This window comes from Zonotrichia leucophrys, chromosome 5 (genome assembly GCF_028769735.1).
Source record: "Zonotrichia leucophrys gambelii isolate GWCS_2022_RI chromosome 5, RI_Zleu_2.0, whole genome shotgun sequence".
In the NCBI taxonomy this organism is placed as follows: domain Eukaryota; kingdom Metazoa; phylum Chordata; class Aves; order Passeriformes; family Passerellidae; genus Zonotrichia; species Zonotrichia leucophrys.
In genome coordinates, this window is record NC_088175.1 from 43,096,249 (window position 1) to 43,122,940 (window position 26,692).

General features: G+C 47.5%; 1 protein-coding gene across 1 annotated transcript; it reads right to left on the reverse strand.

Annotated features, from left to right (window-relative positions):
- TMEM86A (transmembrane protein 86A) lies at nucleotides 1-26,395 on the reverse strand. The gene is made up of 3 exons (XM_064714848.1): nucleotides 26,133-26,395; nucleotides 10,332-10,596; nucleotides 1-6,250 (listed from the first exon to the last, which is right to left on the reverse strand). Exons 1-3 carry the CDS (start codon nucleotides 26,151-26,153, stop codon nucleotides 5,823-5,825), a joined length of 714 nt encoding a protein of 237 aa, XP_064570918.1. The 5' UTR covers nucleotides 26,154-26,395; the 3' UTR covers nucleotides 1-5,822.
- Between the last annotated feature and the right edge of the window lie 297 nt (nucleotides 26,396-26,692).

The window sequence follows — 26,692 nt, forward strand, 5'->3', positions numbered from 1 at the left end:
TACTGAGTAAATTAATATTTTTAATTGCTGTTACACACAGAAGAAATGAGAAAAAAATTACATTCCAAACAAAGAATAGTAAAATCAGCATAAAAATGTGTTAAGAAAAGATCCCAGATCAAGTGGCTGTACTGCATGTGGTGACCTTTACAATCACAGTAAAGAAAGTAAGTGCTAGACACTTTCAGACATGGCAAAGTGCTTGACTGCCCAGAGGAGAGCAGCTGCTTCAGTCACATTTTCAGTGCACTCTGCCTGGAATGTGTGGGAGAGGGGCTGGAGCAAGAGACTCACATGGGTCCAAGACATAGAGATTAGTGTTCAGGGCAGACCAGCCACTCTGCATTCTCAGGCAGGCAGAACTGCCACTTACCCCGTGGCATTTGCTTTCTCCTTCCTTGTTTGTTTGGTTTTGTTTGTTTGGTTTTTTTTCTTGTGTTTTTGGGGTTTTATTCTTGGTTGTTGTTTTTTTTTGTTGTTGTTGCTTTCTGGTTTTTGAGTTTTATTTAACAAAGCTTCAGGTTCTGCTGGCCTGACCCTGCCAGCACCACAGGCTTGGAGCAAGCCTCCCCAGCTGAATTAGGAGCAAGGCTTGGTCCAGCAGGAACCTGCACCAGCAGGGTCTAGATTAAAATGTTTGCAGTGATTTAGCACCATCGCCCAACGGGCTGGTTTTGGTTTCTTGCTTCTCTTCTGTCAGGAAAAGGTGTCTTTTATTTCCTTATGCTCTGTCTTTTGACTGATCCAAATTGGCCCAGTCATGCTCCCACTGAAGTCTTGGTGGCTCAACATCTGCATCTTGTGCTTCAGCCTCACTTTTGAGCCATCACACCACTCCAGTAGCTCACCCGACAGCAGCATAGAGTCACCACAGAAACAATACAGACCACAGAAGTTCTGGCATTCCTGCCAACTGGCCACTTTTTTTCCATTTGTAGTCTGTCTAGAGTTGTGTATTTTTATTCTTTACAGTAAGAGCAAAAATAAAAATAACATTAAGAAAATTTTCTCCAAACTAAGAAAATGAAAACCCATCAAATATTTTAAAGAAACCATAAAAATTTGCATTGTGTTTGCTTCTGAGTTCATATTAAGATTTTACTGCAGCTGCTTCAAAATAATGGTCCATTTCACAAGTACACAGCTCACATTCCTTGGTGTGTAATTCCTTGCCTTCATTTGTGTTTGTACAGCAGCTAGTGCTACAAAAACTAGGTAGTTTCTAGCTGTGGTCCAGATTTAGATCAGTGAACAGTGGCATTTAGTTGAGAACACGGTGATGGTTGAGAGCTGTATTTCTAGATCAGCTTTTGCTCTGGGCCAAGGGACTGGTGGTACAAGCACTTCCTTTGCTACAAAACCCACTGCTACCTTCATTTGGATTAAAAAAATGAATCCAAGAAGGATGTGCCTACTTATTGATTCCATCCAGGCTTTCTCTCTCTGCTGATTTTAAAGTCAGTGAAACTTAGAATCAGAGAAATTAAACATCACTTTGAAAGCTGTCTCATGAAACCCAGCTGACCTTCTGCAGACTGAAGGTTGAACAGAATTACTTCATTTTCTGTTCCAGCTTTTTGAAAAGCCACAGCAGACTGTGAGGCGCTCTGTTTTGGCTGGATTATATTTACTATAGCTAACAGTGAGGGACAAGACCAGACTGCAAAAGTTGGATGCAAGGTTCACAGCTAAGAATTTGGTCAAGGCATTTAGAAGGACTAAAAATCATCTGCAAAACTGAAATTAGAGAGTTCAGATTTTTCAGCTGAACCTCCCTCATAGTTCAAGTGAGCTGAGCCCATCCTGTTTACCAACATGAACAAATATTTTGCAATTTTTTCCTATCTGATGCAATTTGAAAAGGCAGTCACACATTCCATGTTTTAAGAGAAGTCCTGCAGATCCCTAAAAGCAATTTTAACATTAAAGCTGGATAATACTTGTGACTTACATAGCACTTGACATCTTCAAAGTGCTGTATGAGCATCAATGCTCACGATATCCTTGGGAGGCAGGTAAGGGACAATATCTCCATTTTAGAACGGGGTGAGAGCCTGGTTTGCTGCTGGGATAACTTGGCATTGCCCTGTCCTCATACACCACATGTGCTCCTGGCCCCAGAAAATTTAAGTGACTCACCCAAGGCCACAAAAGGAGTGAACATGGATAAAAGGCAGGAGGATTTCTGTCATGAGAAGTCAGCAACTTCCCATCCACTTCCAAGAACACAGTTATGATGCCTCTGCTTAAAAGACCCCTTGTCTGTATTCAGAAACCAAGCAAAGAGAAAGAGGCACCTCCTACTGAGATCTACAGTTGCTGTTTGCTTTGATCTGCTTCTTCCAGAACAGCTCCCAAAAATACCACAATAGCAAGATGAAAATGCAGGTGTGCTAGTGTCAAACTACAAGTCTGAAAAACTTTGAAGAACCACCAAAAACTGCCAAGTTCCTCCTGGGAATTTTATAAACTTCTGTAAAAATATATAAATTGCCTCCACTGATGACAACATGAAACCTTCAAGCAATCTACCCAAAAGCCATGTTAGAGTAATCCTGAAACCAATCAGTCTGACAGATGCCCCAGTATGGAGGAGTAAGAAGCCACATATCCAGCACAGAGTAAGAGTAAAGCTTGAAGTTAAAATCCTCTGGCTTTGTTCTTCTTGACCTGCCATTTCTACATGAGCATCACCCTGTGACACAGCATTACCAGCACTTACAAACAAGTTGCAATTAGCACTGCTTCTCTGACTGACCCTGGGAGTTCTGTGCAAGGAGGATCTGCCTACAGAAAGAGGCTGAAGTAAACATGCTGCATCTTTTATATGTCCAATTAAAGAACCAAAGGACCTCCAAGAGGCTGATAACTACAGAAAGTAACCAAACCAAAGTAAGCTGAAGTGACCACAGACAGGGTTTGCAGAAGGATGTTTGGATACATCAGTGTGAAAAGAAAGCTTCTGTGCTTAGCAACAAAAGGAGCTGCTGCTGGGGCCAGGAACACTACAGCTCCTGGAAGGCTTCATTCCCTCTGTAATGTTAGTGGGCCAAGGACTGGGTGCTTCTCAAGGACTGTACTCCTGAAAAGGAGAGGAATGGATTGAACCTCAGTTTTACAGCGCAAAGAGGCAACAGGAGGGTCCACAAAGGCAGCCCCACAGACAGTAACACCATTCGTCACATATGAACACCACTCCTTTGTTTGCTCTCTTTCAAAGTGAAGATTGCCCTCACTGGGGCTGAGGGAACAGTTTTAATCCCAGGAAAAGTTATTTAACAGACTGCCAGCAACTGCTTAGTGCTTCTCAGGATTTAGGCATCTCAAAATTGTGTCAGATCACAGTCCACAGCAGCTGGTCTCTTCCAGCAGGAGAGAGTCTCCAGGGAAATGGTCTCATTCAAGTAATATGGATTAGAAAGAGGAATGCAGAGCCAGAGAGCGATTTTGAAGATTAAGAGCCTTTGCCAGCAAACCTCCAAGCCAACCAGGGCTCTCCTTTGTATGCTGAGGGCTCTGTCTCATGTTCCTAGGAAGGCTGAAGCTGTTGCAGCAGCAGGATGGAGCCAGTGTGACTGGCCAATGTGTCCCAGCCAGGTCACTCCAGGTGACCTGTTCCAGGGCAGCAAGGGAACAACAGCCCACTTGGGCTGCACAAGTTTCTGCTGTCCCCCTCTGCCACCAGAAACTGCACCTCTGATGGCCAGTGGAGAGGAGAGGCCTCCTAATAACACATCAAGACTCTTTTCTGCAGGTACCCAGTGGCTGATGGTACAGCAGGACAGCAAAGCCAGCCAAGAAGAAAAAGCACACAGAAAAGCAACTCAGCTATTTTCAGGCAGTTCAAGACTACTTGTTTCTAGAGAGGGGAAAAAGAGAATCAAAACTCAAGACTTTTAAATAAAGCTTACTTTATCACACAAGCACTTCCCTCAAAGCAAAGGGAAGCTCAGGATGTGGGGGAGCTCCTCTGAAGAACTGCCAGCTAAGGACTGAGTCTGCTGACCCATGCCAAGGAGCTGGGATTCAAAGACTGCAGTGTGCTGTTTGCTCACATGCTGGGAGGATGGTGGGGTTCACCCCAAATGCTTAGACTCCCTCTCAGCTGGGTCACTTTTTTGCTGGAGGAGATTTGCAAACAGCCAAGCTGAGTTACAGCAGGTGACATCTGCAGAGAGCTGCACTGCAGGGTTCAATCTATGGCCAGGAGATAAACAATGCTGATGAATGAAAATGGTGTATGGCTCTGAATTCCCTTAGCTGTTTACTCCAGGCAGGCCCCCATGTGCCAGTGAATGAATACTGACAGTATTACATAACAGCATTAAAGGGAAGGGATTACACGGGGCTCTGCTACCTACAGGAAGGCTTTCCCTGTCCATAATGCAGCTGACCTTTCTGATCCCTGTCTGAAAAGCAGCAGATGCCCCCACAGGGTCAGGATGTTAACCCAGATTTCTGTAATACTGGCTGCGTTTGCTCTGATAGAGAAGTCATGGGAAGGCAATGCCTCTTCCCTGCCAGGCACACCAGGTGAGGCTGGAGAGGAGCAGGAGACCCACACAGCATCTCTCAACACAAGGGAAAAGCTAGCAGGGGTCTATGTGAGTTCATGTGACTTTGAGAAGGAAGTGGCAGGCGTGTTGAACACAAAGGACAGTGCTTTTCAGGAAGCTCTGCTGAAAAGGGGCTTTCTCACAAAAAAAGAAGTGGTGCAAAGAGGATCGTTTTCCACCAGCTGGCAAAATGTGGCAATCTACATCCAAAATCAGGGCCTTGATCCCAGGCAATGCTCACACAAAGATTTAAGATAATGCAGGCACCAGTGCTAAAAGTACTACTGGAAGTGCTACTAAAACATAATGGGTACATGGAATACTACTTGTTAGGACATTGGTGAAAAAAGACATAAAGATGAGATGCCTGTCTGCCATAGTAAGGAAAATTAGGACATACACTAAGACAATGAGTATGTTCTGCTTTAAAAATCAAAGTTCCTTATGTGCCCATTACATCTCACTGGTGGCTGCAGGCACTGTGTAACTATGTGCACGTGGAGAGGCAGAGCACTGACATGTCCCTGAAATCCCACCAAACTCCTGCTCTCTACAGCTCTGCCACAGGCAGCAGTGCTGACCTGCACCTAGAGACCTGCCCAGGAGCAGTGAGCACTGCAATCAAAGCACACAGCATTGCCAGCACACCTCTCACTCTGTGCCCTCGGCTTGGGGTTCTGCTTTCATGCTGGCTCTGCTGGCTACTGCACCACACGCTGCCATTGACTCCAGAGCTCAGCTCACAGCTGGATATGCTCTTTTTATTCTCCCTCCAAGCTTCCTTTCAGTAGAGGAATAGCTCCAGTTTGCATACTGTAATGCACAAAAAGAGACAAACATTGGTTAAATTAATTTTTACCTATGACTTTAGCAGAGATCTGTGCTTGTCTGCCTACAGTTGAGAGGAAGGCTTTTAGCACAGTGCATGGCCAAACCTCCTTTCCATCAGCCCTCCTCTTCCCAGACATTCAGCATCAATTTCAAAACTAACAAGTAGAATGCAGTAGTACAGCACTTCCAAGGAGGAAAAGTTGAATGAGTAACTACTGCAGGGACAGTCTAAGCTTTCTGATGTGGACTCCACACTGAAGTAAGCTGTATTCAGAGAAAGCCAACAAAAAAAATGTAATTCCCAAAGGTAATGCTTCAAAGAAGCAAAATCAACATCACCAGTGTGCCTAGAGAAATGGAGATCTCTCTCAGGGGTGAATGCAGCTACAGCACCTGAGATATAACCCATGTGTTCAGAGACCATTGGCACTCCACCTAGCTCCTCTTCCTGAAGTCCTCCTCATCCCTGGTCTCCACGGCCGAGAGCGCGATCAGCATCTGGGCCGCGTAGTAGGTGGCCATGATGATGAAGCGCGAGTAGGGCACGGGGAAGCAGAACTCGTTGAGCGCGATGGTCAGGTCCGACACCATGAAGAGCATGGCGCCCACGCAGGCCGACAGCTTGGTCCACGTCCACAGGTCGTTGCAGAGCTGCACGCCCGCCACCGCGCGCCAGCCCATGAAGCCGATGAGGGCGATGTAGACGGCCACCAGGTAGGTGAAGGGGCCCGAGAGGTAGGAGTACAGGAAGGCATAGCAGGAACTGGAAACGACGCCCATCAGCAAGCCAGCTTTGAGGTCCAAAGGCTTCATGCCAAAGGCTGAAGAGTACAGGATGTGCGTGATGCCAAACATCAGCAGACCTGGAAAGAGGCATTGACACAGAAAGTGGGACCTTTCATCAGTGACTGGCAGGCAGTAGCAGAAGAAAATAATTCCTTGCAGTGTTACCTACCAGTAACATTAGCAGTGACAACCACACTGACCACTTGGGACCATTTTATTATAAAAATCTGTACATGGGAGACAGCACCAAGCCCCCAACCTAAAAAAAAGCCCCAGCACAATTATAGCTGCAGCCAAGTACAGCTCTGCTGTGGCAAAAGACTTTCTGCTGAAAAGCTGGGTGGAACTAAGCTGCTGGAGAATGAATTGATTTTTTTTTCAGGTAGTTCCTCTTCCCCTGCTTTGGGTGGAAGGTTGGGAGCAAGGTAAACCAAAGACCACCCCCTCTAACTACCCATAGTGTTTTGCTCATAGGTCACATGTAGAACAAGAAGACTGGAACCACAGCAGTGTAGGAACAAAACGTGACAAAATACTCTAATCCCTCTGAACCCTGACACAAAGCTTGCCCGTATTTAGCCACAAACCCAAAGGCACTTGAGGACTAAATCTGGCTGCTTCTCCATCTCTGCCCATAGCTGGGAGAAACCTAAGCTGGAAAGAAGCAGCTGGCATATTTCAGGGACTGCACCAATGTGATCTGCCAACAATTTTATGGCTATTTGCAAGATTCAGATGAACCTTACCAGGAATCAGTCAGGGAAAATAAAATGCCAGCTTTCCTTTGAAGTGCAACGCCACTGAGAAATGCCAGATGTGGGTGTTGGAAGGTGCTGCCCATATGTTATTAACTTGCCACTAATCCATTTGACAAAAATATGTCCCAATGTGTTGGCACAGCTGCTGCCTCCAAGCTGTCATGACAACTGTAGATAATGGGCCACAAACAGAGCCCAGCTCCTTGGGTCTTCTGGTTCCCAGACCCACATATGGTGCAGCTGCAGGCTCTCCTGCTTTATCCTGGCAGGGATATTAGAGGAGTTAAGTTATTAGAGGAGCTGGAAGTTTTCATGCAACTCCAAAGCATGAAATGGAGAAAAGTATCTGGGAAGCTGAATCCTCCAGCAGGACACTTGTGCACATTTAACATGTGATGCTCCGGTGTAAAAGGCGGTCAAAAAACCTGCAGCTGGCAGATGTTGCTTCATCCTACTACTCTTGTGTTAAGGCAGCTCAAGGAAGAAGGGAAATGTCTCCCTGCCTTTGGGGAAAACCAGATCAGACACCCACTGAGAGCTCAGCCATGGTGGGATGAGAAGGAAATCCACAGGAGGGAGGGGGCTGGTGGGATCTGTTTTGCAGGGTGAGGCTAGAGAAAATGGACAGCGTGAAGGGGAAAGAGAAGCACAAAAGAGGATAATGAGAAGCTGATGTTTCACAGAGCTATTGCACCTCACAGACAACAACACTGAAGGAACTGAGAAGGAATTTAGGACAAGAGCTTTTCATAGGGTTATAGTGCAGGAAAGGTAAGAGCCCAGGGAGGTGGTAAGGAGAAGAAGAATATGTCGTCCTAGCAGTGAGCAATATTTTTTCCTTCAGTGGCATTATATGGAGCATTCTGCAACAGGGAACTGTGTTGTCCTTCATGCAGGCATCTGGCAGCGAGGAGGAGGAGGAGGACAGAATGCAGCAGGCAAAGAGCCTGGAAAGGCAGGAGGAGTTTCGTGATAGGTGGTGAGGCTGGTCACAAACAAGGGAGTCAGCTCCCAGGTTTACTCATTCAACACCCACAAATCAAGCCAGGAACTAGAGAAACTTGTGATGGCTGCACAGGGAAGGGGGTGCACTTCTCTTGTATTTCTCAGTCTTTAGCTTGGTCCTCTCAACCACATCAGGGAGATCAGCCCTTTTCTCCCACTTTCTTCCTCTGGGTTTCCTCTGTCTTCTTCACCAAATGCATAAATTGTTTCTAAGCGCCTGCAAAGGAGGCAGTGTCAAAGGAGGTGGATATTAACACTATAAAGTATCTTCTACATGCAGTAAGAGTAGTTAGAAAACAGTGTGTTATTAGTGGACTGAAACAGCAAAAATGGGAAAAAAGTCAAGTGTGCCAGGAGTAGCTTCCCAGGCTCTCACTTCCCTATAAAGTAATGAACAAATGTCCTTTTATAAACTCATTGTCTCAAAAGCTTTTCAAATGAGCCCAGTTTCCAACCCTTTTCAGTCCAAAAACTGCAGAAATTGAAGAGAATGTAAATTTTTATCCAGTATTTCCTCTTCTCTCCTCAAACTTCGAAGTCCCACAACGGATGACATCAAAAATATTGTCAGTTTTCAGCAACAGCAACCTGATGAATTTTAAATAGGAGAAAATACATTTTGCAGGCAAAGTGAGGGATGAAATGGAGCAGTGCACTTTATGTGCTTATACGTGAAATGCAAATATTAACACTTCCCTACAGAAGGTAGCAGCTCAGTGGGCTGAGATTTTCAAAATGCTCCAACAGAGCTTTTCTTCTCCTTAAGAGGAAAAAATGTGCCTAAGCCCACTAAGTAAAACCTCTAAGTTGTGAGACTAGGGCTGAAAACCTGACTCATTTGCAGATTAAAGCACATCAACCAGATGCTGAATTGCTGTGACTGGCTAACCTTCCTCTAGCAGTAACTTGGAGAGGAAACTCAGAGACATACCAGTTACACGGGAATGGAGAAGGGCAGAAGAGTCCAAACACAAAAATCATGGGGGACATGGGCCTTGAATGTTTTCCAGGCCATAGCTCAAGGAGCAACTCCAGGAGGCAAAACCAGTTGGGCTGAGGCAACTGAGCCAGGTACTCCTGTTGGGAGGAGGCCCATTGGTGGGAATGTCAGCACTCAGCACAGAAGGGATGGCACCTCAAGAAAGCTGGAGCTCCTCAGCAGCATGCCCAAGGCTCAGTCAGATAGATCCAATCCTCAGGGCCTAATCCAAACCCCAACAAAATCAGTAAACATTTTTACATGAACTTTTAATGGGATGGGGATAAGCCCTTGGGAAGCAGGATTAAAACCAGATTCAGAGCATTTGGCCTTTCATATCTGGCACTGCACACACTTCTTTCTCGTAAAGAAAGAGCTTGTGGGAATCCCAGAATAAAACTAGATACCAACCTCATGAGACAGGGCAAAAAATAAGCTTTGACTTTCAGATCTGACAACAGCACAAGTCAGGAAAGTTCTCTCTTCTCATCACACTTTCCAGTGGGACAGTTACAGCCACCCAATGGTGGGTGTTATGTGCAATCCCTGTGCTGCTTAAATTAACTTCAGAAACCCCACCAGTCAGTTCAGTGAAGAACTCAACTGCTGCTGATTTCTTTTGACAGTCCAAGGCCAGGGAGAGAGTTGCTGCAGGCAGGTTCAACGTGGCTTTAAATGATTAATCTGAATCATTATGTTCTAGTCTGCGAACTAGCAAAATAAACCAAGCTCATTTTGCTCTGAGAGATGTGGATCTTTCTGTAGAGAAGAACTACCACTGCAGTAAGGTTTGTCCTTGATTGACCATCATTTAAATGTTTTGCTAAACAGACATGTCTTGTACAACAGGCTGCATGATTCACACTGATGAACCTGCAAGTAGGACAAGATTGCTGCTGCTTTGGTTTCTATCATCCACTTAATGCCTCCCCCAGGCTATGGGCTTGTCTATCAAAACATAAATGTTCTCTCCACCTGTTCTCCACCAAGGAGCTGTGCACAATATGTTCCATCCCCAATCCTCACAGCAAAGGGCTGACAGGTCTCCCTGCAGAGAGATGGGAGGTAAATACTTCCTGTAGCTTCATGGGAACTGATGAGTGCCACAGGTGTTTCCTTCTATTCCCCAGGGAATCTGGCATGCCAGCTTCTCAACTCCAGCCAGCCCAGATGCTGTGACACATGCCAGGAAACCTAACCTGACCCAATTACCTCTCTAACCTCAAGAGAAAGACTCATCCATGATGTGCTTCCCCAAACCATGATGGATTTTAGTTAAGGGATGAGTGCTTCCCAGCACCTGGGGCTTAAGCTGTACATGAATAAACAAAACATGTGGCCCAGCAACTCATTACTAAATAAAGAGGGTAACAGCTGGGCACTGTGGCATCCCTTCAGGACTGACATTGTACTCACCATGAATGAAGTAGCCTTGCTCCTGCCAGATGAGAAAGGCATCTCCCACTGCCGAGAATATGAGTCCTGCTAGGATGCGGCTGGCACTCCGGTGTGACACTAAGAAGTTAATCCCATGAGCCAGAAGGAAAACCCACAGGCAAAAGATGGGCAGACATTTAATGAGGGCACTGAACCAGGAGGGGCTGGAAGTTGGCAGCCAGAGGACAAAATAGACACAAGTGGCTTTAAAGAACGGGACCAGTTTAGGGCCTTCACTCTTCACCTAAAGAAAACAAACATTAAAAGACAGGAAATTAATAGGATCATCAGAAGCATCTTAAACTTCTTAACAGAACTGGCTCCTTCCCTTTGAAAGTTGCTCTTCCATATACTGTCAGCTGGCAGTGTTCCTACCCCAAGAAATGCTGGTTGAACTTGACCATGATCCTCTGCCTAGATCTTTGCAACCCTCTCTGCTGAAAACACTTCTCAGTTGGCAGGATGGGCTGTGGGTGGTGGATTTGGAGGAAGTTTTAGAACCTTTTCTCTTTACTTGTTCCACTGAAAATATGTAGGCCATTAGTCAAACTGCTCTGGTGCTCCTTGTCACCTATCTCAATGTTTAGGCTAATCCCTTTAATATACCTTTCCAGGAGCTGTGAAAATACTGCATACCCAGATATAGCCCAGCAGCAAACAAGCCCAGTAAAGGCACAAATCTTCTCTCCCATCTTCACAGATCCTCCTGCTTAGGCAGTTGCAGATCACCCTGAGGATACAGCCTCTCACCTAACCCATTCTTTCCCCTGCCCTGTAGCCTCGTGCCTGGAGCTGGCTGTTGGCATCACAAGTGTCAAAACCCAACACATCAACCTCCCAGGTGAGGATGTCACTTCCTCAGCTGACTAATATCAACATCAACCTCGTGTGGCTTTGTTCTAGCAATATTCTAATAATACAGTAATTGCAGGAAGTGTTTTGACTCAGGACTCTACTGTGTAAATACAGACGTAAAAATGCAGCATGAGCACTTGGCTGCTCATTAAAAAACCACAGCAGGGGCAGGGCACAGAGCTACAGGCTCCACAAGCTGGGTCTGCTCTTGACAAACACTTAGCTGAGACCACTCTGCACAGTGATATGCATTGTGTTCACCTGCCCTCCTGCCACATTTCTGCATTTCAGTGCAGGTGGGTAAAAGTCTATGTGAGAAACAAAGCTATGATTTTATTTCCTCCTGGAGAAGAGCTGAGGGCCAAGACAAGGAGCAAAGGAAAGGACTGTAACTGCTTCCATGCCTGCCTGAGCTATGTCCCAGAGTCTTACAGGAGGCCTGTTTCCTCTTGCACCTAAGGCAGAGCAACCCCCTGAGCTCCCCTGCATGCAGGGGTTCACCCTCAGTCTTCTAATTTCTTTGGTCAAGCAAGATTTATTTCCTGCATATCACTTCCCACTACTCATGGCCAAAGCATACAGAGGCTTCCTGCACTGGAGGAAGACATGGGGGGAAATTTAGAGGCATCCAAACAGATTTCACACTGTCAAGTCCAACTTGTCTTTGGTTTGGTTTTTTTTTCCAAATAACTTGACCCTTTTTTTGCTTCCTGCATCATGGGACATTGTTGTGACCAGTGTCCATCTTCCTTTGATGCAGGATGCCTTGGTGCAGATACTTAGGTGAAGATTGCCCAGGAAATAATCCAAGCTTACAGTGCTCAGGTGATAAAGCCTAATCTCATAAAAATTCAGGATCATTTACGGGCACAAGCAAATGGAGTCAGGTGGAGTTGGAAGGCAGAGGCAGAGGCAGTGGAGGGCATCTTCACATGCAGTATCCAAAAAGGAAATGCAATCTCTGAAGCAGTGAGGCTATAAATAAAGGGCATCCCAAGAAGACAGTGACTTCAAAATTTTTCTCACATCTGATGGAAATTTCCCCAGCATATCAGCAGTTTCTTGGCAGTAAGGTATTTCATCATACATTATTCATAGGCTATTGCCAACACAATTTTTAAACACTCCATTAAACAACCAGGCTACACAATTCCCTAACAAAAGGACATCAGCAAGCCGTTAACTTTCTTGTATTACATGGGGAGCTGTCGTGAGTCCTCTACTTAGGCTGTCTAAATTAATCACCATTTACCACTCCTTGTCTGCATTCCCTGGGAAAATTCTGGCAGCAAATAGCAAGTGAACTTGAAGTACAAGTCATAAAAACCCATATAGTCTCCTCAGAGTACTGGGGTTGCCTGGGAACTATCAAGTATTGTAGGGGAAAGAGTGCATAGAAGCATACAGGAGAGTATTTGGGTTAGTAAACATGGTAGGTTTTGTTTAATACGTCATATTAAAAGAAAAAGACCTGCTAGGAGCAGTTACAATTACCATCACAGCTTGCCCTCCCCTGTGTGCACACATTATGAGACAGGTTTTAATTACACTTGTCATTTCCCCAGGAACCTTGCCTTACTGAAGCTAAGATAAGAACTTGTGCAGAACAATTATGTTTACTTGGTAAGCTTAAAATTACTTTTTCTCACTATCTGAACGTAAATTTTGCAAGCTCAGACAGCTTCATTTTAGAATAATGGTTTGTATTATTTCCATCCTAATAATAATTGAGGAATTTTTCATGCATAAGAGTTACAGCACTCTCATGTAAGAATGCTCTCATACTTCTAGAAGGGCTGCAGACTTATCATTGACACTTTATTTCTTAACACTTCTTCTCCAAGTAGACTTCAGATGAGCTAGTTCCAACCATGCCCTTGCCCATCACAGAATGCTGCAGCTCACTGGAGCCCCTTTTATGGCTCTGACCAAGATGAGAGCCCCATGAGTGGCACTGGGAATACTTTGGAAAAGTCCTCCAAGAAAAACTGAGGCAACCAGAGGGTGAGGCTGGAGATTATCCTCTGTTTGGCCACATGGCTGAGGCTCGGAAAGGAGTGATGGGGCAATTTGCCACCTGAAGGACAAGTCAAGACGGGTACTGGAAAACCATGTACCAACATGACTGGAAGCTGTGGTTTGAGGAAAGCCAAGCATGTAATAATCCATGATGGGACTTGCTGTACCACAGGGAAGGGGAACATTATCTCTTGTCTGCATGGATAAATTGGATTAAACCACCCATCTCCTTTGTCCCTGTGTCTCAGAAACAGAATGTGAGATGGGGCTGCACCATGAGGCTGGAAAAGAAAGCACTTGATAGAGGTGACAAGATCTTTTTTGCTAATGTGTGGGATTGTCATGGCTTTAAGCTGGGTTTTGCCATTTTGCTAAAAATTCTATTGCATTTTTCTTCCCAAATCATTTCTCCTGCCACTGCTAATTTAGTTTATACTGAAATGCAGTACAGAAAATATCTTGAATGCAAAAACAAGGCAGTATTTCCAACATTTTAATTTCTAAACTGAGCATAATTTGGGGCTTTTTCTCAACTGCTATGGCTACTAAGTTACTTAGAGTCTTTAAAAACTAGCTTAAACTGCTATAAAGCCACTATCTCTGTATTTGTAGAAGTACAGTAGAAATATTATTTATTAAATTATCTGTATCCAATCCAGTGAAACTCTCCAAGACTTGGGCAGACTAGGAGGAAATTGTGTCTTGGCTTTCACCAAGAGACTTTGTGCCAGATAATCTCCAGTGGTGCCTTCCAATCCCAGCCATTCTGTGATTCTGTTCAATCAGAACATGGTACTGGCACTTGCAGCTTTCTGGAGGCTTGGGGTTTGGATATCCACCTCTCTAGGTGCTCCAAGGTTTACAGGATCCTTTCTTGTTTTGCCTGTACTCATTCTGCTCTAGTTTGAAACATTGCTGTTTATGGCCTGTTCTGACTGCTGCAGGCACATAACCAAGCCAAAAAATTTACACCTGGCTCCTCTTCTCCAGAATGAGCCCCATCCACGGAGGAACAGCTACACAGTGTAGCAGTGTATAAGACAGTGCCTCGATTTTCTTTAACATTTTGGAGTCAGTTGTCTGTATCTATATCACAAGTGGGAAAGCAAATCCAGCTGCCACAGGGAGGGAGACATCTTCCTCCTGAGGTACAGAAGAACATCAGAAGCTTGTTGCATTGAAATGCTAAAGTTGGACAGAGTTCACTGTTCCTAAGCCTTGCACTGGTCCCAGGAAACAATGTGGAGTATCAACTTTTCTCCCTGCAAAGCCCCCTAAATCAGCCTACAATGAAAATGAGTATACAGACACCAGCTGAGTGCCAGCCTGCTGTGGGGATATGGCTCACACCACTTTGCACTAGGTTGAAAAGTACAGCTTTCCAGGAAAAATGCTGTAAAAATAATACCCCAGCCATTCCACTAAGCATCACTTGAGCACACCTGTGTGCACTGGCCAAAGAAAGCTGGGCTGTTGTCCTCCTCCCATCAGCCTTGTACCATTTTGTGTCTGAGCTGCTCCTCCTGCTTTTGGCATCCAGCATTGTGGATCCTGCCTTGGTTCTCCCCTACTGTGACAACAGCTCTCACCCCCAGTTGTGTGCCAATAAATATTTATTTGGCTTTGTTGCCAAGTTTGCTGTCACTGCAAGCCCATGGCCCTTGTTTCTCACTGCCCAGAACATGTGGCTCTCTGCAAGGCTCTCCAGCTCTGCTCTCCTGCAGGAACAAACGTGTTCCTGGGGAACAACTGATTGCCTGTTGCCATTTGTCAAGGAAGGTACTGGCTTGTGCGTGTCCCAAGCTGCTCCTGAAAAACATTCTGAAAATAAGTGCTCATTATGGAAGGTGGTGAAGAGTTACTGAAGCAGCCAGTCAACCTGCCTGAAATACTGTGTTGATGCAACATATTTTTGCAATTAATAGGAGGGTTTTTGTTTGTGTTGGAGATGCCAAGGGCCAAGCATCCAAAGCAGATGGCCCCTGAACAGGCTCCACATGCTGCAGGAAATTCAGGGTGATAGATAAACCCTCCTCCCCTCAAGTGGAGATAAGGCTGTAGAGGCTGCATCTAAAACAGATTTGTGAAATAGCAAATAAATCACCCAGAAGATGGTACGTGCTTTGCGTGTGGGAGAATCTGCATGCTGATAATCCCTTCTCCATCATGCTTATGCCATGCAATGAGTTTTGCCAGGTCTTTATTGCAGTTTCTGGCACTCCCCAGCATAACTCAGGCCTCTGTTTCTCCCACAAGAGTAATGCAGTGAAACTCAGCTCGTGCTCAGCTGTTCAGTCAGACCTGTTTGCAAGGGGTCAAAAAATCATGGATTTGTCTGACAGGAGCCTCTGTTGTTCAGCACAAGCCAAAAGTAACAGGACTCTGCCTGAACAGTTCCAGCCTGCAAAAGGACCATCCTCCCAGCTCAGACACATGAATGTGCAAGGCAGCTCTTCCACCCCCAGGGTCCCTTAAACACCTGCAAAACAGGGTTGATTTGTTGGCTTCCATCATTCCTCCCTCTACTCCAGCAGTCTGGGTATTCTCTCCCTCACCTCAGTTAAGCAAACTAAGGTCCAGCTGTACTTCCAAGCTTTGCTCCACAACAGACCAACACAGGGTTGAGAGCTAGAAATACTTGACTTCTTTTTCTTAAGACCAAGCTATGGCTATTTGCCAGAAAAATACAATTAAAAAATTGGCACAGGCCCTCACTTTTCTTGGGTGGTGAGCTCAGCTATATTGCTACACAAATTCTTGGCACCAGCAAAGTCACCCTTTGGTGGAGGCACAGAGGAGCAGGCAGTGGGGGAGGATCAATCAAACTGGCATCTAACAAGGGCCCCTGTGCATGGCTGGGCTGCTCCAGACACAGCTGCATCCAGGAAAGGAACCACCCCAAAACTTATTTTCACCACCAAGTCAAAGTGCTACCCTCCTTGCAGTCACATTAACACTCAACCAAATCTCCAGATTAACCATAGAGGGGATGAAAATCTGTCAGCACCAGGAGTGCTTCCAGATGGGTGCAGAGAGAAGGGAGGAAATGTGCAGCACGAGGCTCCCTGCAGATGCCTGGCAGCAGGGCAATGTTTGCCAGTGCCAGCCTCTCCAGGTGGAATGGCAGCTCAAGCTCCCACAGTGAGGCAGCACGCCCAAGCACTGCGAGGCACGGCACGGCCGCCCAGCTGAGCCCAAAAATGGGCTGGTTTGTGCCAGGAGAGCTGGGCAGCACTCACTCAGAGGCTCCTCAAACTGTGGCTGTGGCAGTGACACGAGGCTGCAGACACCACTCCTGCAGTGTAAGTTAAACAGCAGCTCTGTCTTGTCATCAGGTGCTTAAGAAGAATGTAAAACACGCTGGGTGCTGACCAGGCGCACAGGGCTGCTGACGAGGCCAAGCTGGCTCAGCAGCCACTGTGACCTCTTGGGCATGGCAGCTCTCTGCTGCTACACCCATGAGATAAAAAATATGCATCTGCAGACAGCCAGAATGTAAAAAAGTCACAAATGGGAAACTGGAGTCTTGCCCTCAAAGGACTCCTTGTAGGAGGCTCTAGAAATGTGAGGGAACAGTCCCTAAGAAGCCTAAGGTAGATGGAGGAGGTTCTGGAGCCAAGGAAATCACCCCACAGCTCTGGGCACTGCCTGTGCCACAGACTGTGAGAAAAGCCCACTCCTACTTCCTGCCTTTTGAACCATGACATTGCCCAGAGCTATCCTGAGACACTGGACCATGGTGTTCCCTCTGGCAGTAAATGAAGTTACAGTATCCATAAAGAGAAGACGAAATCCTGTTAGCTTGGTAATGAGCTACACCACAGTGTCTCTGGGACCTTCCTGCACTGCCCAGGACCTGCTGCTACCAGGCCAGGCAAAGTCAGGCACTGCTACACCCACCAATCCCTTACAAAGTCACTGGGGTACCTGTCCTTGGCTTTCTGGCACTGCAGGGAAGCCATTAGGGTGGTGAAGCCTTTCTTTAGCAGATGTTAACTCATAAAATATTGCAAATACATTTCACCCTGAAGATTCAGGCTGGAAGTACATATTTTTGCTAGGGTTTGTTTTTGGGGGTGATTTTGCTTTTTTTTCCATTACCCATCATCTGTCCCGTCTACCAGACTGGCACAGGACCACAAGCAGGGCTATTTTCAAAACCTCTTCTTAACCTGCAGTAGTAATGATTGACTCCATATCTGTAGCAATGCTATAGCTGTCAGCAGTTTTGGAGAGTATGGTCAATAATGTGCGCTGCCAAGCACTAACAATACTAAACTAGTCAAGAATCCAAAAGCCTCTTCAGGCCTGCAGGGGCTGTCATAGACTAGTGCTTTCAGGATAGTTCAATGGCTCTCAGAAATGAAAGCAAAAATATAGTATTTGCCTGAAAGCATCTTATCTCAGAGCAGAGATTGCTCTTCCCCCCTGGGATTCCAGATCTTCCTCTTTGTGTAGCAGAAAGCCAGCCTCTCCAAACATTTCCTTTGCTGTAACACTCACAAAAGAACCCCTTGCAGGTGCTTAAAAACCTGAACCACAATGGGCCTGTCTTTTCATTTTGCTCATCAGAAATGCAGTGCTGCCACAGAAAGGGCACACACCCTTCCTCTTGAGTGAGGTCAGGTGGGGCCATATCCCTACTGCTACTCTGGACATGAGGAGGAGGCTGTGAAGCCACAGGGCATTTGAGGAGCCAGCACCCTGAAATGCACAGCTGGTACCTGTCCCAGGCCATTCCCCCCAGGATGGGAAGGGGCAATTATTTGGCCTGTCACACTAGAATCCAGATAAAAATTTCTCCTGCTTACAGGAAAGTGTCCCCAGCTTATCCTGGGGAGGGCTTCCAGACTACAAGCACTTGTTCTCAGCAGACTCATGGTTATTTATATCACACTTCCCTGTGACAGGCAGTTCAGGCTTCTGTTACCCAGGAAGAAGCAATTTTAGGCAAGCCCAGTGTGTTAGCTGCAAGGCACAGGGCCACAGCAAAAAGCAGCATCCCCTTGCAAGGCCCATTGCTACAGACAAGTGCCACCCACTGACATCTTCCCAGGGCTGTGTGGCAAAACTGGAGCCTCTCTCCAGCCTCTGGTACAGACCCAAAACAAAGCACCCCAGGGAGAGCTGTCAGTTCTTTCCTTGTCAGCCCCAAGGGCAGGCTGAATCTCCAGGTAATACCAGAGAGGGATATGCAGAGAAAGTGCTTTGTTCCCACGGCTGAAACCCATCTTCAGCCTGCACTCTCCCATCTCCAGCATTATTTGCACCCCACAACACACTGCAACATTTACGTGCTAGTTGGAGGGCCCCGGCCACTCTGTTCATGTCACTGTGGCAGTGGGGATGCATGGGACAATGTGTACTCAGGAAAAATTGGCACTTGGCAAAGTTCTACCCTGCCCCATGCTGCTTTGCCACCAGGGATTGGTATTTGTGAGGGGAGGCCCTTCCATCCAGAACAGCCTCTTCAACAGAGAAACGTCATTTTACCTACAATCTGTGGGGAAGAATGGGGGTCTAAAGGAAGGGCATTGCAGGCACTGGGGCTGTCACAGTCCTTTGCAGGAGCTGCCAAAGAGCCAGGAGTGCAGCCCAGAAGGCAGGTGGCACCCAGCAGGCTGTACCAGCCCCACCAGCCATTGCCAAAGACATGCCAAGGGTGAAACTGCCTCGGGCATTCAAAAGGCACTTCTGGCTCACACAACAGACTGGCGCACACTTGGCAGAGGTGAGGCTTTTGCAAAAGGAACAGGAAGGAAGAACTGAAACAGGAGGGGAAGGTGGCTGCCAGTGTCTGGGATAGCTGGCAGCTCTGCACAAGAGTTTTTGCTGTTTGAATTCTCACAAGGGGCTATAATAATGCCAAATAGGGCTGTGCTGGGAAACCCAGGAGGGACTGCTCAGCTTGTCTGATGCCTATTAGGAAACTGAATGAAAACCTTTAGTCTACCTGTGTATCACGTCCTGCAGGTTGAAAGCTTGTGAAATAATGAAACTAAAGAAAATCAGAAGGGAAAAATAGCAATGAATCCCAATAAAGATGTGTACTTAGAGAGATGCTGCTGTGATACCTTAAAAAAAGCAGCAGCCCTCCTCAATGTTATCATGGGATCGGTATGCTTAAGAGACAGGAGGGTGTTAAGGTCAAATGATGATAGCAGAGCCACAGATTTTACTTCCAATGTCCATTCTTGTGTCAAGGTGCTGTGACCCAGATAAGTCAGTATCAGACACAACTCACCTGAAGACAAATTGGATCTTCCCAGGCAGTCTCAACAGATGTGGAGTGGGCAGGTGCAAACACTAACCCACACACTCCCAGGACTCACACTGATACACCCAGGCTTTTACTTACAAAACCCCTGCTGTAATCCAGCTGCATAAACAAATGCAGACCACACTCACAAATGAGCGTGCAGCTGCTTACCAGGATTATTCCCTTTATATTGAGGGTGCAAATTCAGAGATGCAACCAAGCAAAGTGGAAACTTCAATTAAAACATCAATTAAGTGATAACCTTGTCATCACACTCCTTTTATATCAGGGTTGCAGGGAAAAGCCACAAAACTTAGTTAGTTCCTCCTACAATGGAGAGCACTGCTATCCATACCCTGACAAAATCAAAGACACAGGTAAATAGGGATACAGCAGCCAAGCCATGGTCTCAGCCCAGCTCTGCTGAAGCCATGGGAGACATTAAATCTGAAGATCTGTCTGGTGTGCCTAGAGTGTGCTAAAAAATGAGCAGATGGCTTAAGGTCAAACTTCCCTCAGTCTCAAGCAATTATTCAATCAGAGACTTGCAACCAGCAGAAAGGCACTCAATTTGATATATAACAGGAAATTTAATGCCTGATGCCAACTGATGCCATATCTGCCTCCAAAGCTGGTGTCTGGTGAGAAGCAAAACATTAAACTTTACCATTCATTCAAACTTGACCAAAGTCTCAAGGCCAATTAGGTAACAAGGGTTGTCTCATCTTTTCTCAGTTTTGGTAGGAGCACGTCCTGCAGTAATCTACAGGAATTAGTTTTTGGGAGAAGACTAGCCTGCTGGTAGAAACAAGGCATTTTCACAGGATTGCAGCAAGGTGAATCAAAAGAGCCACTATCCTCACTAACAGGCAGGTTTGCAATACAAGAGTCAGCCTTGCAAAACTGACTTAACGCAAGAGACACAGGTTGCATTTATTGAGAAATAAGAGAGAGAATCTGCATCTGTGCAACTCTTGAGTCAGAGGCTGCAGCGTGAGCCCCTGGGCCCTGATGGTGTCTGAAATCCTTCCCAGCCCAGCACACCTGACATCTTCAGGAAAGCTCTTGCCCAGCCCATCCACTGCTTTTCAGCTCTGGTGGTGTGTAAACACCCAGACCCAGTTTTCTGTGCTGTGTCACCTGGATACTTGCTCACGTCCAGCATTTTATGGAGGGATGCTCTAGACTGACACATTTGTCACACAGAAACCTATCATTAGCTGAAATGCTATTTAGATCATGGCACTGTAAGAAATGGGTATAGGAAGGGCACAAGTGGGCTAGATGAAGGAATAACTATCATCCTCATTTTGTGTGTGTTGCAGTAAGCAAAATCTGCATCTCTACTGTAATGACAAGTCTACTGGGCATTGTGTGACATGAAGGACAGTAGAAAAATTAAGTGGTGATATAATAACTACTTGGGCCTCCAGGAGGGAAGGGAGTTATGCAACTAATAGTCTTCTTGCTGTTTAAGAGTTTCCACATGCTAGCAGAAAATGGGTTCCTGATGCCATCTTTTTCTAAGAGTCTAATTTCACTGGAGTTATTATTTCCTCAGCACTCTGAAGTTACCCACAGAGAAGATAACTTTGGCTCTTCTGCCACACGCAGCATATTTTGGATAGACATACTTGGGCAGGAGAAGAGAACAGAACAATTGCACCTCTGTCCTTTCAGAGGAATCATGTGTAAGTACAGACTTCTGAGCTGCACCCACTATCTGAACGCTCAGAGCACACTTTGAACAGCAGACACGTGTGCCTTGAGTGATACACTTGGGTTAATGAAGCCTTTAATCCACAGCACTGCCTGCAGCAGTGATCAGCACTGCCTGCTTAGTGCTCCCTCCCTGGCACTGGGCAGAGCGTGAGAGAAGCCTGCACTTTGCAGGCTCCGCTAGCCCACCCTCCCCTAGCAACAGCTCCAGCAAAGAATGTCAATGTCACAGCAAGAATGCACAAGTTCAGTCTGAAAAAATAAATCGTGGCATGTAACGCTATGCCTGGGCTTCAGCTGGCATAAATCAGCACAGCGTTTTGCTCAATAGGACCAAAGTTTTTAGGCTTCTCCCAAAAGGTGGGACTGACATAAATGTTACTAAGATCCAGCTAAGTTTTCCCAAGGTGATTATTCCCTCCTTTTTTTCAGTGAGCTCAGATGCTTAGAAATATTTTCTATCTTTCACTTACAATTACTTGGTTTTTATAGTAGAGCCATAATTGTCTGTGCAGTATATAAATGTGCATGTCTACAAGCTCCTGCATAATAAAATCCCAATTTATGATGCATTTAAGTAATGGGGGAAATTACAATGAAAGCATCAATGTTGCATAGAAATAGAGAACAAGCAAAATTAACCATAAGAGTTACTTCTAACTTAGATGGTTCCTAACATTTCATTCATTAATGCAGAAACAATACATCCTCTCTGTAAGAAGCAAAAGCTGAAATAGTTCCAGAGTCATCAAGCTTTCTTGTTTTCAGCAGAAGTTTGAGGATTACGGAGCACCCCTCCTAATAACAAACCTTTAAAGCTATACTTCGACCTACTGCTGCTACAATTGCCCACAGTGCAGAGTATCTAAGCAACATGCGTAACATCAGGTTTCCATACCCATCTGGATCAGTGTGGTTTGGCCCCTGTTCAGAAACACAAATGATGCCCACCCAGTCCTCCAGCCCAATTCCATATTTTCTGCTGGTGAATATCTTTCCAGACTGTACCTTTCAGGTATTTTGCCCAGCTTCTGCAGGTCACTTTTATACTCTGTCCCAGTGACATCCTGCATCTTTCCCGAGGGCTGACAAGGTCTGCTCTCAGGAGGGTGCTGCTGCTTCCCACCCAGAGGGCTCCACTGCCTTCATGCAGTCAAAACAACATATCCTTTCCCAACCCAGCTCTCTCTGTTTGAAGATGCAAACAGACCAGAGGATGAAAGGGAAGGGATGGGGATTGTTACCATATGGATTGTGGGCAATAATCTGTCCCAAAGAGTGTTTCACCTGTCTCCCAAACAGAGGGCTGTGCTAGGTCGAGTACAAGTCAGGCGTGGAGGGAATGTTGTAGGGATGAGAGCCCTTTGTTTATCTTGCTCTAAAAGACACACCCAATATCATCTATAACTTCCCCCAAAGAGATCTACCCTCAGCCAACTAATATCTGTATTTCTCATGCCCTGTTTTCCTCAAAGTGCTGTGAAGGTCTACACTAAGTTTAGTCCTAACTTGAGGGACAAAATATTTACAAAATGCTCCTTCGAGCAAGGAGCATTATGTAAATGTCAGAATGACTGCATGTCTGCAGGCTCATCTCCTACACACTTGTGGCTGCTGCAGTTATGGTGCCTGCTGGGCAGAAAGGTCCTTGGGGCAAGAGCTGTCTCCCACAAGCTCACATTAAAAACTACTTAGACAACAGTGTTGGGTGTGAGGGGAGCTGGACAAAAATCACTAATGAGTGCTCTTTTATTAAGGTGGGACCAGTGATGACTGAACAAAAATGGAATTAAACCTCACATATCCATGAAGCAAACATGCTGTTTATCAATACTGTGCTCCAACTGCAGGCTCTCAGCCCACATGGCTTTATGCAGAAAAAACAGCTCTTAATCAGTGCAGTATCAAGAATAACAATTTTGAAGCAGGACACTCCTGCTTGCCTAGCAGAGTAAGCAGTGAAAGCTTCCCTGCAAGGTGACTTCCAACCAGAGTGAGCATCGCTCACCAGATGGAACAGGATGGCAGACAAATGCATCTTCCCTGCCTCAGCCCAGCGCCATGCAAGTCTAGACTAACATCAGCAGGACTCCAGGGCTTTATCCCAACTGAGGACCTGGCACAATATGTTAAAAGGTACTTTGGCAGCAGACTTGTTTATTTGTGGCCATGTTCCCTGCTCAGCACATAGGAATTGTGCAGCATCAGAGACCACAGCTTGATGAGCTCTGCACAATGCTGTGGTCTCTCTGTGCGCACTGAGTGGACATTCCAAGCCCTCCAGGCAATGATGCACATCTGGCAGCCAGCACAAACAAGCAGTCCTGGCTTGGTCCCCTCCATGGACCATGCCCCCTTGCGTGGTTCCTTCCCGCTATCGGTTGCACAGCAGACAGAGCTCACGGGTTTTGACTCATGTTAAAAGTGTCCTAAGGAAGAAAAGAAGGGGAAATGCAAGAGAGCAGGCTGTGTGTAAGCAGCCAGGGCCACCTGCTGCAGGACTGTACAAAGGCCATCACTTTGAGAGCAGCAAGAAAAATCCTGTCACTCTCAGAAGTGCTCTTCTGGTGTACTCCCCATTGAGGCTGATGCTGCAGTGTGCTGGGAGAGGACATACACTACAGACAAATCAATTCCTCTGGCTAGTTTGATTATGCCTCAGGTGCTGCCCCTCCAGAGAACCTCCCCATCATGTCATGGCAGCGATATCTATGCAGGCTCCAAAGATCCAGAGCAAAGGCAGTGTGGTACAGAGATAAGGGCTGGGCCCCCAGGCAAGCACCCAGCTGTGGCCAGACCAATGACCACTGCCCTTCCCTTCAGCAAGAGGCTTGCTGGAGGGAGCCCACCAGGGCACAGCCATCGTGCTTCTCACCCCCAGCTGTGCACGGGCCACACCACACTCCTGGGCAGCACAGGCTGTTGTGTGACACCAATTCCAGCCGCCCTTCCCGGCCGTGGCACAGCCAGCATGGAGCAGCACTGTGCCCTCCTTCAGAGGAACAGCAACGTGACAACCACCAACAGAGAGGTGCAGAAAATTGCTCCTCAGAACACTGAAGGCTTGCAGCTCTTTTTTTGTGAGCTGTGTGGAGGATCAGTCGCCCTCCCCTCTCACCTCCACAGCAATGGCAAATAGCTGCAGCTCTGGTCACAGCTCCCGGTCTTATCATCCCTCCAGCTCCCCATAGTTTCACACCTGCATTAGCTGCCTTTGGAGAAGTAAATTGCTCACATGTCAGGGATACAGCCAGAGCAGAAATGTGCTTTATTACATGTCAAAAGGGCACATGAGAAAATGAGGCTTTTTTCATTTTCCTCCCCAGTTTACTTTCCTAAAGCCTTCCGGTCTGAACTCTGTACACCCTTCCCAACACGTACTCGTGCTTTAGTCATTTGCCTCAAAACTCGGTTGAAATAACACTGCAAGACCACCTTGGATGCACTGTCACAACAACCAAGGACTGCCTTCTGCAAACTGTGAAACAAATCCTGTCAGTTTCTGAGCCATTCCAGTACTGTCCCAACATGAGATTTTACTTCCAAGATACACATAAACAATTCACTACAACCAAAAGCATTACTGAAGGACAAATTTAGTTTATGGCACAGAAGCACAAAGATACCAACCTTTTAAATTGTTTTGGAAAAACACAAAAAAAAAAAGTTTGGCAGTGCAATGTTATAATTTCCAAGCTACTTCCCTCTGTCTCTAGAGATAAAAGTCATCCCTAGGCTGCTGATGAACTTACCAGGTACATGTTAATAACTGGGGGAAAATTCATCCAAACTAACAGAAAATACAGCCTGCAGTGCAGAACTGGCAAAGCAATTTAAAAGTTTTGAACGCCAGCTTTGCGAGTTAAGATCAGGACAAGATTTCTACCTGCCAGAGAGTTTGCAATAGCCTGGCCCTTAACCAAAGTATTTCAAAACAAGATGAGAATGGATCCACAGGGAACAAGGACACCAGCAGTAGGTGTTCAGCGCTGCAGCAAAGCACCAGGAAACTTTCCCACCAACAGTTATCCTTACAGCATGTGTTGAGTCTGCTGGGTATTCCAGCAAATCCCTCACTTTCTAGAAAGGCGAACATGCAAAGCAGCGTGTCTAACAGTGCAGCTTCTCTGCTGTTCCGGCAGTTCTTTCAGCATTGAAACAGCCCCGTTCACCTGCAAGGGCAGTTCCTCCTATTGCTGGCACAAGCCACGGCTCCTTCAGTTACCGGCTTGGTTCCATCAATCCAAGAATTCTGCTGCACACATCACCTACTGACAGGACAGCAGCGAGTTGCTATCTTATTGCTGGTTACGTTAACTAAGCATCGTGACACCCCATGAGACAGGCAGGTGACACCAGTCCCAGTCTCATGTCGTTAGGTGGTGGAAGTGCCAGACTGACTTGCAGACGAGACGCCGTCTCAGCGAGAGGTCACCCAACCTATGGAAATGTCTGTCCCACACGGGGATCACCACACACGCCTGAGCCCAAACCAGCACCTGGACAGCAAAGCACCCCCGGATGGCGAGGCAGCGGTGCCTGCGAGGGCAAGGGATGCCGGGGGACAGGAGGATGCTGCCGGGCACTGCCGCGACGCGAGCCCAGGGCAGCCGTGCAGCGCCGCTCTGAGCAGATGCAGCGCACGTAGAGCAGATGTGCCGTGGATGTTTTTAAAAACAGACAGGACAAGAGGAGGACGCGGCGGAGAGCCGCCGGGGCAGGCGCACCGCTGGAGCAACAGCTGCCGCGGGAGGCCGGGGTGAGCATCGCGGGGGGCGGGGGCGGCTGTCCTCCCGGCGGCTCGGGGACAGCGCCCGGGGAGCGGCCGGGAGAGCACCGGCCGGGAGCGGGGACAGCGGCCGGGAATGGTGGGAGGGGGCGCGGGCCCCGCCGCCCGCCCGCCCGCCCGCCGCGGGGCGCGCACTCACCACGGTGACGGGGGACACCATGTCGGCGGCGGCGGCGGGCGCGCTGCTGCTGCTGCTGCTGTGGCCGCTGTCGCTGTCGCCGCTGCGGCCGCTGCCCAGCCGTGCCCTGCCCGCCTGCCGGGGCGCTTTTTTAGGCGGCGCTGACGTCACAGGAGAGGGGCCCCGCGGCGAATGCGCTGCGGGCAGAAGGAGGGGGCGGCCCCGGGCCCGCCCGGGCGGGCGGCGCCGATCGGAGCGGGCGGCCCCGGCCCCCGGCCCGCAGCCGGGAGGGCGAGCGCCTCGCCCGGCCCCGGCCACGGCGGCGTCAGCGGCGCCTCCGCCTCCCGGCCGGGCGCCCTTCGCAGCCGGCGGAGGCCGGGCCGAGCCGCTGCCCCTCCCCGGGGGCGGCCGCGGCGGGCGGGTTCCCGGCGGCCGAGGGGCGCCAGGGCCGGCCCAGCGCCCGCTGCCGGGGGCTCCCGGCCGGCAGCGCCTCGCGGGTGCGGAGCCCCGGGCCGGGCACTCGGGGCGGGACCGCGTCCCTCGCTCCCGGCACCGGCCGTGCCAGGCGCTGGGCGGGGGCA